At 33.9% G+C, this 16,986-nt stretch overlaps 1 protein-coding gene across 21 annotated transcripts in view; it reads right to left on the minus strand.

Annotated features, from left to right (window-relative positions):
• The window catches only part of Bbx (BBX high mobility group box domain containing), a 224,649-nt gene that overhangs the window by 65,544 nt on the left and 142,119 nt on the right, over positions 1–16,986 (minus strand). For all 21 annotated transcript variants that reach the window (XM_070030304.1, XM_070030325.1, XM_070030312.1 and 18 more), the window contains 2 exons: positions 5,031–5,226; positions 1,178–1,245 (listed from right to left, as the gene is read on the minus strand). In XM_070030304.1, the coding sequence (XP_069886405.1) occupies positions 1,178–1,245; positions 5,031–5,226 (264 nt within the window). The remainder of the gene's footprint in view (positions 1–1,177; positions 1,246–5,030; positions 5,227–16,986) is intronic.

A 16,986-nucleotide genomic window follows, 5' to 3' on the forward strand; every position in this document is an offset into this window, starting at 1 on the left:
AAGTTGTATTAACATGTCTACATCTTTGGAGTAACATTCTGTATAGAAATTGAGGAGCTTTGCCAAGATGGTGCTTGCCTGGAAGTCTAGTTACGTGGGAGGCAGAGTTTGGAAAGACAAGGAGTTCAACACATAAGCCAGGTCTGGAGTGATATGCTTGTAATCCCAGTTATGTGGGAGGTATATGTAGCAGAATCCATCTTATCTATCTGTTATAATAGATAATACTTTCACAATGCAATGCATTCCTGAAAATCCTATGAATCAGACTATAGGGAAAGTATACATTATTATTCATTCTAACGTGCTACGGAACATATTTGGTTCTAGACCCAAGTGGAAGTCTGATGCGCCATTAAGCAGCGCCTTGTAATTGGAAGTAAAATAATGCCAGACAATGTTACTACTATGTTAGAAAGCACAAATATGCTGAGTAATAAATCTGTAAATACACAAGTGAGATTATTATGCTGTTTTCAGTTAAAGGCCAATGCAATGTAAATTACTAGCAAATTTGTTTATGTTTTTAAATATCAAACTCAACACAATCAAAAGTTAAGTAAAACTGAAGATACAGTCAGCAACTGTAGGTCCTAGATACAAATTACATATAAAATAAACACCTCATATGATATAAATAGCTTCGACATCAAATCAACTTCAAATGTAATTAGTATAGCATCCTCACAATTTACACAAATTATGTGTGGTTAATTGCCACTACCTGTCCATCAAAAACAAAAGTATACTTAAATATTTTTATAACAAAAGCAATAACGAGATCATCAACCAGAGGCCCTAAGTCTTTTTTTCCTTTTAACAATTAAAAAAGAATCCTAGAAATCTGTAGTGCCAGATTTGTAAAGTAGGAGTCCAGAATTATTCACATACTAGAGAAGCTGACAGTTTCATATTCTCCCTGCCATCTTTCCACTAGCAAGTTTAGATTAAAATACCCTAAAAAGCAGGGAACAGTTGAGTGAACATTGTTTGTGTGTATTTGGACCTGTTTACACTTGCTACCCTCAACACCATATGCTGCTAGGTCTTAATGAGAATAATTACAGCTAAAGTTTGTTGATAAGCTGTAAGTAACAGAAATGATGTCACCAGAATAAAGATGCCTGGCTTCTGACACCCCCAGTATGAGCAAAATGGAGAGAAAAGTATAGCTTACCTCTGGTGTTCCAAGAGCATGTTCTCCAGCTAACAGCAGCATGCTCAGCCCTCCCATTTGGGTAGGATCTAAATAAGAAAATAATTCATCAACTTAAAAGTATGATGTACATCTAACTACACGAAATCAAAAAGGAATATTCAGAGACAAAAATCTGTCATAACATGTGTAACTTTCATGGAAAATATCCAAAACTCTTTATTTAATAGTAAACTAGTATATGTGTGTTAGTACTTTTTAATGAGCCTAGTCTTTCGCTCTCATCCCTTCCTCTTCCTCCCTCCTTACCTTTATTCCTTCCATCTTTTCTCTCTCCCTACTTTCTCTGGTCTCTCTGTCTCCCTTTTTCTTACTTATTTCCAGCCCTCACTGATCTTTGTCATTCCTCTACAGTTTTCTATACAGCCCAGACTCAGAATGCTGGGTTTACAGGCATGTGCCACCATACCGAACCTGTTATCCCACCAGTTTTCTAATATAGCACCTTTTTTTAAACCACAGAACGTATGTGAAAATGCCTAATTCAGTGTCTCTTCATGTATACATAGGTCCTCCATAAAGGCATATTTTAGGAATTATCCTACAAATGCAAATGAGGACCAGTCATAATATTCTCTGAAAATGTTCAATTATTTTTCTTTTTGCTAAAGGTATACACAAGTACACAGCATGTTTTAAGAACTCCTGAAATGACTCTGATCAAATCCTACATATAACTTTTTTTTAGAAAAGACAAGTCAAAAAAGTAAACAATAAAAAAAGGAAATAGTGAGGGGGGAAAAAGAGTTTAGGAAGTTACTAAAGGAAAAAGCATTTCAGCAAATGAAGAGCTGTTCAAGAAATAGCTCAATGGGCCAGTGCTGGTAGTTCATGCCTGTAACCCTAGCTACTCAGTAGGCTGAGATCAGAGGATAATGGTTCAAAGCCAGGTCAGGAAAGTTTATGAGACACTTATCTCCAATAAATTACTCAGAAAAAGCATGAAGTAGTGCTGTGGCCTAAATGATAGAGCACTAGCCCCAGGACCAGCAAAAGAAAAGAAAATAAAGAGAAAAGGAAAGAAAAAGAAAAAGAAATAGCTCAATGGTGGTAGACAGCCACATGGAAAACACACATAGAATACACTATTAAGTACTGGCTGGCTTGATAAAAACAGACCTCTTGAGTTTTGTTTCAAGATTTCAATGTTATTTAAGCACTAACTTTAAGAACTATTGTGCCTACTGAAATAGATACTTAAGCCTAATTAAAAATAAAAATGAGAAGGAAAAATGAATTTAGTAGAAAGCAATGCTCCCCCTGGTACTTTGAGAGGAAACACTTTTGCAGCTGTCATCCTAGAGACTAGGAGGACTGGCGTTCTAAAGATAAAAATATGTAGCTCAAATTACAAAGTCAAATATGAACATGATTACATGATAATTGAAGTTATATACCAAATGTGACTTTTTAAGAAGTTCTCTGTACTGATACTGGAAGACATGCCAAGAAAACAACTTTCATATCATTTGTACATTATATAAGATTATAAATTCATATAAATAGAATACTTTCCATTTATTGAGCAAGTTGGTGTCTTCAATTCTATGCACCTTTTCTTTTTTTATTATTTTATTGTAAAGATGCTATACAGAGGGGTTACAGTTACATGAGTAAGGTAATGAGTACATTTCTTCTATACATCTTTTCAAAATTACTTTTCAAAACTACATTTGACAACTTTGGGATTATTCTAAATTGTAAAATATGGAGTGACAAGGACTATTTGAGCAAACACAACAAAACAAATATTTATGGTGAGAAAAACTTAAAATTGCTCTTTAAAACCCCTTTTAGTATTCCCCAGAGTCTGAGAACTAAATGGTAGGTTATAATTAAAGGCAATTTAGTTCACTTTCATCTTGTTGGAAAGAGAGAGAATATCTGAGTAATATTACTATACACACGCTACATAAAGAATGTCTTGATTATATATTTCTAACACATGGCACAAGTCATTATTGAGATAAATGTCAGAAAATGTTTTTCTTGTGTCCTACTCTTTGCTTTAAAAAAGATTTTAAAAAGCTGACCTAGAAATAAATACTTTGTTTGAAGCCCAGGTTTGACTTCCATTTTGTAGGAAAAAAGGCAGATGAATAAGTACTATGAAGAAGACTACAAAACACACTTCTACATAGGTTCTGTAGTTTACCTGTAATTTTTGGTCAATTGTATATAAACAATAAAGCCCTACACATACTAACCTAGATTTAGAATTCAGAGGAAAGCAATGCATGCTAGACAGTGATCTAGGAATTAAGGTTAGATGCCCGTCATAGATGTTTTCATTGTTGGTCCCGATAATAAAATGTCTTGGAAAAATACAACAATCGTACAACCTGGGAAGCCCAGAGGGCTGACCAGGACTTATAATAAGTGTTTGAAGCTACATGTACAGAATGACAGCTAAAACAAGAAAGATATCTATCTATGTATGTTGTAGTTCTTCTGGGACATATAGAAACATTGTTTTGGGAGTTCAGTTAGAATTATATTATGGAATAGTCACCTGAAAACCCTATTTCCCAAGAATGTTATTATTACAGTGAGCTCCAATTTTTATCAGTTAAGACTTTTTTTTTAGCATTTACATATACTTTTTTATACTATGAATCATCCATTGAACTACAATGTCTTGTTAGTCTACTAGACAGTTTTTTCTTATGGTGTCATTATAGTATTGCTCAACTTTGTTTTCCAATTTTTCAATATCATATATGGTTCAGGATTCTGATGTTGAAGAAAAGTTGCTTGATAAATGGAACTGGATTCCTATGGCTCAACATGAACTTCACTGCTTACACTTCAACTCTATTTCCCAATTACATCCTACATATTACTGTTTGCATACCACACGGAAACAGGAAAGGTAAGAAACATTTTCAAGGTAAATAGATGTATTTTATTTCATTCTTATCAACACTGTAGTTAGTATTCCTGACCTCCTAAGTATTAGAGCAAATAGAACTATGCTTCGTTTGAAATCCGCTCAGCCCATATAGTAATAGGACAGGAGATGATAGGAGATAGTCATCAGATCCATCTAAGATTTGCAATAGTTGTTCAGTTACTCAGACAATTCATTATGGCTTTTTAAATTTTGTGATAAGCAGTACTTACTAGGAACTTTTCTGCTTTGTTAATATTAAATTTCCTAAGCTCTTGACAAGCTAACATTGCTATCTAGTCTCTATCTCCTTTACTTTAATACATTTATAGATCCATACATCTATCCTTTATATGTAATGCTCCAATCTCATATTCAATTATGAGATAAAGGAGCCAAGATGGAGAGTATAATGGGAAGCCAGGCACTATTGGCTCACCCCTGTCATCCGAGCTACTCAGGTTACGATCTGAGGACTGAAGTATGAAGCCAGCCTGGGTATACAAATAGGAAAGACTTATTTCCAATTAGCCAGTAAAAAGTAGAGAATAGAGGTGTGGCTCAAGTAGTAGAATAACAGACATGAATGAAAAACCTAATCAAGAGGGAAAGGTTCTGAATCCAAGTCCCAGAAATGGCATGCATGCATATATACACGTACACACGCGCACGCGCACACACACACGCACACACGCACACACACACACATACAACTAGGAGAAGGGATGCAGGAAACAAAGTGGGCACAAAAAACCCCACATTTGGTTATCTGAAAAGGGTCTGATGACCTGGGTTTAAAACATGTCAATGCTTCATGTAGATCATAAATTTCTCTCCACTCAGCTTTTGGTATTTGTTAAGAAATATTCACTAACCATATGTTTTGTCCTATAAAAAATAGATAAAAACAGTCTCTAAACTCACCAGCCATTCCAAAGTTAAGCTGAGGCATTTCTTCAGTCTTCGCTTTCTTGGGACTTGGCAGATCTCTTGAAGAGTCAGGTGGAAAGGCCCAAAGTTTCTTTCGTGGATTGACAGTGGGTGTTGGTGATTTCACAGGCTTGTTTGTGGTAGGACACCATTTGTAGCCAGGATTTGCTTTCATAAATGCATCTTTATACTACAAATTAAAAAAAACAGAACATTTTAATTAACATAGATTAAAATATTCTAATAGCCTTTACTCTGTTCCCCACTCATTGATGATGGGGAAAATATTTTTAGTGGTTTTTATGGCTTTCCTCAGAAAAATGAATTTCAGCAGTCTCAGACTTTTCTAGTATCTGAAGAAAGGGCTTTGTCAAGAGAGGAGTACCAGATGCAGTCTAATGATCTAAGTTCAAAATATAACTCTACTTCAGCCAGTTGTCATTGTTTAACAATTCTGGACTCAGTTCTAATACCTATAACTATACCTGCTGATGTAAACTTTATTTTCAAATTGAGATATTAATAGTGTAAAGGAGTTTCACTGTAATACTATAAACGCAAAAAGTGTACTTTGATTAAGTTCACTCCTCTATTACTGTCCTGTAATACCAGCTCACTTCATCAGCTTTCAGTCTTCTGTGAATCTCATTAGGTTGTCTTCACATACATGGACAGACAGACACATACAAACATGCGTACATACATGCTTTAATTTGACAGAGTTCAATCTTCTCATCCTCCATCCCTCTTCCCATTGATAAGATGGTTCCTCCAGATAGTCCTCCCTATTACATTCTTATTCTATCATTATCATCATTCTAGATCTAGATTTCACAAATGAGCAAAAAATATTTGGTATTTGGCTTTTAAGCTTATTTTATTTATTTCCATATCCAACCATTCTCCTACAAATAACTTTCTCTCTCATTCATTTGTTCATTCGTTCCTTCCTTCCTTCTTTTCCTTTCCTTTCTTTCCTTCCCCTATCCCCACTCTCTTTATTATTATTTTTTTTTTTTTGGTGGTGGTGGTGATGCTAATCCTGGGGCTTGAACTCAGGGTCTGGGCACTGTCCCTGAGCTTTTTTGCTTAAAGGTATTGTTCTATCACTTGAGGCACAGCTGAATTTCCAGCTTTCTGGTGGTTAATTGGAGATAAGAGGATCACAGACTTCCCTACCTAAACTGTGGTTGAAACCAAATCCTCAGATCTCATCCTCCTCCTAGGAGCTAGAAAGTAAAGGCATAAGCCTTGGCACATGGTACAATTTTTTTAATGGCTAACTAGTACTCCATGGCATGTGTCTGTCTGATATCTATCTATCTATCTATCTATCTATCTATCTATCTATCTATCTATCTATCTATCTATCTATCTATCTACCTACCTATCTATCTATCTATCTATCTATCTATCTATCTATCTATCTATCTATCTATCTATCTATCTATCTATCTTTCATCCCATATTTTTCTTCATCTATCTTAGCTGATTTCATTGATTTACATTCCTTATAACACATGTCTAAGAGAGGTATGGAAGGGTCATAAGTAGGTCTATTTTGGTAAAAGGGCACATATGATCAAATGCATGAACAAGCTCTAAAAGCTATGATGTGTTATGTTGCTATGAATCCATCACAAACTCAGTTTTTCTTGAAAGTCTCCACCTTCACTGCCAACATCTTTCTATCTGCTTCATTTTCTTTGGCTTTCTTCTGTTATCCTCTCTCCTAACTCTACTACCTCTCTCTTTTTATGATAGTATTAAGTGAAATGTATTATTGATATTTATTGTCCACTGTCTAGTAATATTAGCTGATAAAGATGAATTTTCCATGTATTCAACTGTTACTACTGTATATTTTATTAACATAATTGTTCAACCTCACAGGTTTATCTTCTAAAATGGTCAGCGTATGACATTTATTATAAGCTGCAAATACCTTTCAATTTAGTCCCAGAGGAAAAATAATGTCCTTTAACCTTTGTGTAAGGAAAGAATATGTAATCTACATAAACTTTCCCCCATGATTTCATTATAAATCATATAAATAAAAGCTGTAATGTAGGTAAAGATGCAATGTCTCATATTCCAAAGTTATCTATGCTCAAATTTTCTGAATAAATACCTGCAAGATGGAAATTTATGTGTTTATACACCAACAAGAGATAAGCATACAAAAGTCTAACATGTAGACCCAATTGTCTTACAAAATAATAAACATGGGCCGTGGGGCCAAAGCCAAACTAGAATTTAGCACTGTATACCAGGATGTGTTTGGAAGCATCAATGTGACATGAGATACATCACCACATCGCATTCATCTGCATGGGGGATGTACATATTCAGTTGAGGCAGACAAATAGCCTTGCCTGCTGTCTGGAGGTGGAAAGTGACAAATGGAAGGCAGAGGTGAGAATGAAATAGCAGACACATACATCATTACTCTGCCCAAATAAAAGGCATATGGACTAGGTTTGTCAGACAAACACTCATTTGGACAAAGGTCACTACTCTACAAAGTGACAAGCCTTTCAAATACATTTATTAAGGTATTTGTCATGAGAAATAAAATTATCTTCATTGCAGTTCAGTTTGTAATGAAGCAAATCCCAACTGCAAAAGATGCTAGATGGTGTCACTAGTACTCATTTCTTTGTTCCATACCTGCCCTCCTCTCTTCTTCATCTTCATGTTAGATATGTCTATTCCTAGTAAGATGTCAGTGTTTGCTAAGAATCAGCTAGTAATTTGTTTTGTAAAAAACAGTAAATATAATGAAAATGCTAATAACTTCATCCTGACGAATTATTGTCAGCATCAAATATTTTTAAATGTAGTTGAAGATACTAATAAATGCCAGCTTACACTAATTCATAACAGAAAGCTTGTTGTGCTGAAGACAACATAAAGCAGTGACAGTTACCACACCACAATCATTTCTCTGTCATCTATATTCCATCCACCTTCACTGCCAATACTTTGTGAATACTGGCTAAATGATGGCCTCTTACTAGTCATTGGGGACAAGAAACATGATAAAATACAGAGCTCTCCACTCCTAATACTTACAATCTACAATTAACTATACAGTATATATGTGTAAATATAATACTTATAAACCATATATATATGTATATATGGTCTATATACATACATACATATATATACATGTATGTATGTATATGGTCTATAAGTCTTGCCCTGATTTAGGCATGAGTGCCAAAAAGGTTTTTACCTATGAATAGAATAACAGAAAGCAAGAAAGAAACCTGGAACATGGAACTAGGAATTTACTATACAGAATAATCATCTGGCATCTTATCACAATATTCATTGTTCAGATTCTTTTTTAATTATATTTTATCGTCTTTAAGTAACAAAAGAATTACCATAAAAGAATTTCCAGGAAATAGAAAGACTTGGAGAAAATTATATGAAGTGAAGTAAGCCAGGTCCAAAGAAACATAGGTCCCATGGTTTCCCTTATTTGCAATAACCAGTATATGTCTGGGACAAGCAGAAAAGCTCGGGTAAGATGATGTTAAGCGAAATGAACCCCAAGATAGGGACACAGTGGTTTTTTTCTTCCTTGCTATTGTTTCTGATATATTTATAAGGTACCAATGTGGTTTTTTTTGTTCTTTTATATGTCCCTCCCTCATGGCATAACTTTTCACTGTATTTGATGTTGGTATAATTTGGGGAGGGGAAGGGAAAAAACAAAATGTTTAAATAGGGATACAGATTGACCCACTGCAACAATGAGATATACAAGACACTATGTCGAAAAAACAACTTTACAATTTAGGCGGGGCTGGGGGGAGGTGGGAGGCATGTGGGGGTGTAGATGAGGAGATGAGAGGGAAGGGATAGTAGGGTTTATAAGTATAATGCATCTTGATCAATGTTACTCTTTCACCATTCTCTCTTATCTTTCCCAATTTTTCATATTTTTAATAGAAATATTCAATACTATAATACTTGTTCTGTCAGTATACAAATAATGGGTTTTTCATTTATTAACTTACATTGAGGATTGATTCTTAGTTCTCATACAACTATGCCAGAAAGCTATACTACAGGCCCCCAAATCCAGTAATGTATTGAACAGAAGGCTTTATGAATTTAGGAGACAGAGGAAACAATAGTGTTTATCCTGAAGGTATTAAAGCATAGATAGGAATGTCATAAATACAAGTAAAACCAGTGTATGTGCACTAAGTGATGCAGAGACAGGAGTGAAGATGACTATTTGTCCTTGGAACGAGGTACCTCTCATTAATCACTTGCTCTGAATCAGCTCTAAGAATCAATAGAAAGTCTTGATCATCTGTTGAGTGAGATTATTAGGAAAGAGAATACAAGAAGGCTGGATAAGGGAGCAATGTAGGGACATTTTGTATATAGTCTGAAGTAAATAACCAAGTGAAATTATTACCAAACAGGTCAACCAGGTGGGGAAAAATCTATCATCACAGGATTAAATGGCCAAGAGATACACTCTACCTATCCCTAAATAATCCATGAGATTTTGATATTTTTTTGATGCTGCAGGAGGGATGAGAAACTCCTTTATCCTCCAGAACAGCCATTATAGGCTACTGGTCCTAAGATTTCAGTGAAAGACTCTTACAGATGAGTAGACTGGTTTTCAATTCTAGATTTCAAAATTCTTTCAGTGAAATGAAAATTTGCCTCTTGTCCTCCAATTTCTTCCAGCAAGCATCTGGCTTGCTGGATAACAGATGTAATTCCTAATACAAGGCACTTAGTGATGCTCGCTCCCTTCTCCTAAGACTCTGCTCTGACCCACCACTCTCATTTTCTTTAACATCAATAATAAACTAGCAATTCTGTTACTGATTCTACTATCATTAAATACATACTCTTTGTCATAGTATTATTTCTCCTTTTGATTTTGACAATGATATTATAATGTGTTATGTTAAGCTATTAAAATAAGGTCTCATGCTTTTCCAGATCATTTACGTAAATGGAATCTGATCTACAAAACACCTTAATAAATAAAAGGTATTCTCCAAATAGTTATTTTTACCTGACGATGAAAGTCCTCATATTTCTAGCTATTATTACAGTATAGATCTTCTATATGGAGTAAAAGAAATGTCAATGAGGATGTCTGTATAACCAGGACAGATGCCTAGTCTAGGTATGTGAAGTATTACCAGAAAAGAAAAATCTAAAAGAACTGTAAAAGATTGCACAGGAAACCATGTTTGTTTTGGAAGTACTTATGCTTGCTAGACTGGTGCTCTACCTCTTGATCCATATCTAGACTTGTTCTGGCTGGTTATTTTCAAAATAGGTTCTCATAAACTTTTCTGCCTGGACTGACCTCAAATCACAATCCTTCCACTCTTAGCTTCTTGAGTAGCTACAGTTATATTCATAAGCCACAACTCACAGGTACCTGATTTTTCAAAACAAGTTATAACTACAATAAATGCTACAGGGGTTAAAAAAAAAAACCCTAGCATAGTGAGTGTATGAGACACTCATTCCCATTGACATGCAGAATAACATTAAAGGAAGGAAGAAGAAACAAAGAGTTTTAAAAAGTGACACTAATCTTAACTTCCCTGGTTTGGGGACTTTTCTTCATTGAAATTTAAAAAGTATCATTAGGACAATACAACTCAATGCACTCTCTGGTATGAGCTATTCTTGCTGTCTGTTTTTAATATGAAGAAAATTAATTACACTGCTTCACATAATACCAAATTAAGTTTATGGTTTTAACTGAATAAAAATATATTAAGTTATTAGCTTGAAACTTTTATAGTAAAGCTACTCTAGTTAGAATGATAAAGTTGAGGAAGCAAACTTGATTGGTGTGACCAGGAAACCATGTGGCAGTCATAGTGTTTTCATACACACACACACACACACACACACACACACACACACACACACACACACACACTCACACACACACACACACTCACACACACACACTCACACACACACACTCAGAGTTTGTTTGTATATGTACCTTTTAAGGTACAATTTAACAGAGTAATTTAGGTAATTAGGAGAAAAGTCAGGTTACTAAGTTCTTATTTGCTTTATAAAATCAAAATTTGTTTTGATCAAGAATTAAATTTAAGGGCTGAGAAGATGGCTCAGTGGTAGAGCGCTTGCCTTGCATGCCTGAGGCCCTGGGTTCGATTCCTCAGCACCACATAAGCAAAAAGAAAAAAGCCAGAAGTGGCTCTGTGGCTCAAGTGGTAGAGCGCTAGCCTTGAGCTGAGGGACAGCGCCCAGGCCCAGAGTTCAGGCCCCATGACCGAACCAAAAAAAAAAAAATTAAAATTAAAATTAAAAAATAAAGAACTAAAATCAAGAATTTGTTTAAAATGTTAATATTATTTTTATTATTACTTTTTTTTTTTTTGGTTGGTCGTGAGGCTTGAACTCCAGGCCTGAATGCTGTCCCTCAGCTCTTCAGCTCAAGGCTAGCACTCTACCACTTGAGCTACAACGCCACTTCCTATTATTACTTCTTTTAAGGGTTCAAGTAATATCATTTTGGAGGGACTAAAAGTTATCTGCCAAAGATCCTTTCTGAAAATACATACAAAGGTAAAACATAAAATATTGACTAATTGGTCTAATTCATAGACTAATACAATTAGTCTAGTTCCTATACTGACTAATTGGAGTTCTGAGATCTTCAAGTTTTCTTAAAAACATGTTTATTTAGACTTAATAATCTCTTTAAAGGTTAAACATTTTTCCTTACAAATTAGTTTATAACAAAAATGTGTACATTTTTCAAGTATTCACATTTATTCACATCCCCTTTAATGAGTTCAATTTTCAAGCTCATAAGGACTTACTGTGAAAAAATATGATATTTAGGTATTGGATCCTTCAATAAATTTTACATCTAACATCTGCAGCTGAACACTAACATAAGTATGACACTTAGTTTATTTTTTTAATTATTTTTATTGTAGAGGTGATATGCAGGAAGGTTACAGTTATATGAGTCAGGTAATGAGTACAATTCTTTTTGAATCATGTCTCTCCTTCCCTCGCTCTCTCCCAGTTTTTCCCTTCCATGTCCACCCACAAGATGTACAGTTCAGATTAAATTCTCAACTTATTACTTATCAGTGATAGTGGTTTCCTATAGTCCGTATAAATTTATTTGCCTGAACATTTAAATGTTTGTGTTTGCTAAATAATTAGCAAATAGACTAATATTTCAAAACCAGTTGACCACTTAATTGCACTATGTCTGACTAGAGGCTACTAATCGGTGTATAATACCTGCCAAACTGGACAAAAAAAATATATATATATATATAGTTTGATTTTGTATTTCAACAGTTCATAATAAAAACAGTGAATTATTGCAAGAGATGTATCAAATAGCATACATAAAACTGCTCATAAAATATAACTCTAAAGCTAACATTTGTATAGAGTATCAAAAGCTATAATGCTTGAATATATGTGTTTTTTATTTGCATCTTAAAACCACATGAAGGCAGGCATCTTGACTGCCATTTTAAATTATGGGAATCCAAAACATCTCAAAGAAAGGAAGTTAAGTATGAGAATCCAAGCTTTATTTTTGGGTTTAGGTTGTTTAGAAATGTCAACATTTCTAGGATTCAGTGTTCTGATTTGTAGAATAGCTTTTAGAGAATATCAAGTCATGTGACTGCTTTGAATATTAAGTATTCAATAAGAACATTGACAATGACAAATTGACATTTAAGTTTATTAGCATTAAAAATAAACATAGGAATATTATTTTATTGCAATCAATTTCATTTATTGTGCTGAGAATCAGACTTAAAACTGGGACCAGACCTAAGATTTGTGCTGCTGAGACATGTTCTCAATCCTCAATATTTTCTTAGATACAATTAGAAAGAATATAAGACCTAATATCTAGAACGTAAGAAAGGAAATAGTCTAAGAAACAAGGAAAAAGGTAGTCTATATATGGTTTTATTACTCACTTCTGTTCAAAGTGGGGAGGTCCCTATTATACCACAGTCAGAAAATCACATACAGTAAGTTCTTTGATTAGGTGTAACCAAGAAAACTCATAATTGATAGTGTACCCAAAAGAAAATCCCATGGAAAAATTACTAAGTGGAAATTCAGAAGAACAAAGTATCTGAGAATCATTGTTAAACAGAGATCAATTGGATATTAAAGATCTCACCAAATTATAGACTATAAAAATAAATAATAAATAATAATAGGTTGAACTTTATGTTTTCAAATGTTTAAAGATATCTGAATACTTTTAATAGAGAAGTGTGTAAGAAAGTTTTAAGGGAAAATATATTTTTTAAAAAGTGATTTTTAAAGGAGCACTAAAGTTTCATCTATTTAGTAATCATGTTTAGCATCTACTTCACAAGGATGGTGGATGACAGAGCCATACTAGATAGCAAAGTTCTAGAGCATGCTTTGAGAACACAAATTCTGGAGGCATAATACAAAAGAGATAAGAAAAAGTCTTTAGATTTTATAACTCATGAGAAATGTGGCTATAACTTCTTTGGAGTAGAGTTCATTTTAAATAAAACCCAAACAAGGGAATAAAAATACCTTACACAAATCTCGATAAAAAATAAGTTGATTTTTCCCTAAATTAATGTTCAGGCAGAACTAATCATTTAAAACACCATGAAGTTTTGTATCTGGGGCCAATGACTTACACCTGTAATCCTGGATACTTTGGAGGCAGAGATCTGAAGAACACAAATCGAAAGCCTTTGAGACTCCAATAAACTCCACTATAAACTCCACAATAAACTCCAATAAACTACCACTACCAAAAAAGCAAGAAGTAGAGAGAGCTGTGGCCTAAGTGGTAGAGCGATAGCCCCTGAACAAAAAAAGCTTAGGAATAGTGCCAACGTCCAAAGTTCAAGCCTAGGATGGATAACAAAATAAAACAAAATAAAACCAACAACACACATACACAAAAACCCCACCAGTTTTGTAATGATGGTAATATATCCTTGCATATTGACAACAGATACTAACATCAAGAGCTAATATGGTTTACCTACTATTTTCTATTACATTTAATTCCATAGCAGTTCTATTGACATTCAACTAATCATACTAGATTTCAGCTTGACTTCTTGTGATGATTGTCATATTTATATTTATATTACCATCTCCTGTCGACTCACCCACACAAACTAGGTAAAAAAAATCACTTCCTACTTCCCAAAGTGATTTCATTTTCCTACATCTATTTTTAACCTCTCAATCCTATACCAAAACCAAGGACTTTGTAAAGCCTTTTCTACCCTCCTTCTATAGAAGCACTGTTCCCACAAGACATGACATTTTAGCATTACCATTCATTATATATTTTACCCAAGACCACTTATCTCTCACTTATCTAAAGAAAATAGGATAAAGACACATAATAAAAGGCACAAAGTCCAACAGAAATAATGTCCTTAGCTCCAATTCAATGACCATATGACTATATAAGATACTATTTAGAGTCTTCTTTTGACTTTACATAAATGCATGCATTCGGCCTCATGCCACTGATCAAAGAGAAGAATGATTTCTTAAAGTTCACTGGGATTGTTAAACTTTGCAGATGCTCTCACCCTCTTTATACTAACTCTTTCTGCTGAAGGTTAATATGTGTGATGAATCAAATTCAGTGTCAACACATTAATTGCAATCATTAGTTTAACTAACAAGTGGAAGGTTCCAGTAATATCCTAAGCACAAATCAAGAGTTTTGTATTCTTACATTTATATCATCTGTACATACATCACACACATATGTTGAAAGGAAAAGGAAAATTGCTTCTGCAATTTAAAAATTAGAACCTGTAAACACATTTAAAAATTAGAACCTGTAAACAACCAAAACGTTGCTATGTCATATTTTGTAAGTTAAGAAAGCAACTTGGGTTAAATCCTCAGGATAGTATGTTTTAGATTACTTGTATATCATTGCTTAGATAACGTCTATGGGAGAACCTGAAACCCTCACTCAACCAATTTTGTTTTACAACAATGCAAATTAATATAGTAACTCACGAAAATGTCCAATTGTAGATTGGGACCTCATCTTACCAAATCCATAAATGTAAGATAACTAGGAGGAACAGAAATATCAAGAAGGTATTTTCATTAAAAAAAAAAAAAAAAAAAAAACTTCCACGGAGTTATATTATCATTCTTGCTATCAAAGTATCTTCTTTGAAAACCCAAAAAAAAAAAAAAAAAGATAAATTGCATAACAATATTTTGGTCAACTAACTACATAGCACATATGCAATAGTGTTCCACTAAGATTATATTCCTAATGGTAATGTAAATGTCTTATATAAACACACTAACAATGCTTGTACAAGGATTAAACTGCCTAAATACAAGGGTTCAAAATGCATCTTGTCATTAAGTGATGCATGGTTGTATTTCTCACTGCTATGACAATGGCAAACACATGTAATCACGTTCACATATGCACTATAAGAATATTTAAATAATATTTAAATCTTGGAGCTTAAAAAAACTAAAAAGATTATGTATCTACAACAGAGATTTTTGTTTTTTTCTGTAGGTAGGTACTAGCATTTGAATTCAGAGCCTCATACTTGCTTGCTTTGCATTTTGCTAAGCTGGCACTGTGCCATTTGAACAACCCCTCCAGCTCAGTTTTTTGCTAGTGTTTTAGAAGATGGAATCTCAAACTTTTCTGCTTCATCTGGCTTCAAACCATGGCCCACAAGATCTTAGTCTTCTTAATAGTTAAGATATATGTGTGAGCCACCAGTGACTAAAGTATTGTTTTAAAACAGTAGTAGTTGGTAGTGGCCTTCTATCACTACCAACTACCACTTAAGTAGTATTGGTGCCTAAACTGACATTTTAAGTAAGCCTGCATATTAACACAAAGGCACCAGCCCAGTTACATGTACACTAATAGAACTGTGAAAACATACAGTAAATAAGTTGAAGCCAGTAAGAATCATGACTAGAGACCCAATTGTATAATAATTTTGAAAGTACCTTAATCTTTCAAAAGGAACTAGAAATAAGAGGACCTTTCATAAGAGCAACTATAAATGAGACAAGCTAAACTGTAGGACATTATGGTTTTCACATTTAGGTTGTAGGGGACCATATTAACAATTTCATTATAACACCACACAATGACAAACATTGTGAACCTAATTAATTAGTGAGGGATTTCTTGTGCAAAAATAATACTTCTTCCTCTTAAAAGTGGCCACCTATTGGGTTGTAAATTAGCTGTATTTAAGCGAAGGCAAATAATATACTGTGAATATGCTGCTGTTACCAAAAAATAATCCACAAACAAACTCAAGAGCTTAATTATAGGAAGTTTATGCAGCTCCCTGTGAGGTTTCAGATATTTATCATGTAAGCATGATTATGAAAGGATATAAGGCTATTTAATGAGAAAGTTTTATTGTTAATTAGTGTTATGTTAGTGGAAATCTACTGAAACTATTGCTGCAAGTTGCTGAAATTGATTTTAAATTTTCCAGATGCCCTACATAGTTAAAATTCTATCTTTAACAGTAATCAATTCCTAAAGCCTTGTGTGATCATTAATTACACACAATTATACTAATTGCTTACTCTGGATTCAAATTTCCCTGAACATCTTGTAAGAAATTATTGTTACCCAACTACTGTTACCTTATTAAACAATTCAATAAAACCACAACAAGGGAAGTATTATTTTTTTCTACTACTAAGGTATCTAGTAAATTTTCTTGAAATGAATTTGAAATTGAATTTTATCCCTGCTAGGTCCTCTTGTCAACCCCCTACCCCCCAAGTTCACTAAATGTTTAAGTGGTGGAATTTTTCATGAACAACTCCAAAAAAAAGACATTTGAATTATTCTTGTCAGGTTAAACCACAATCATAACAGCTTTGC

Source organism: Dipodomys merriami, unplaced genomic scaffold, assembly GCF_024711535.1.
Source record: "Dipodomys merriami isolate MVZ:Mamm:240054 unplaced genomic scaffold, mDipMer1.0.p SCAF_2, whole genome shotgun sequence".
Taxonomy (NCBI): Eukaryota; Metazoa; Chordata; class Mammalia; order Rodentia; family Heteromyidae; genus Dipodomys; species Dipodomys merriami.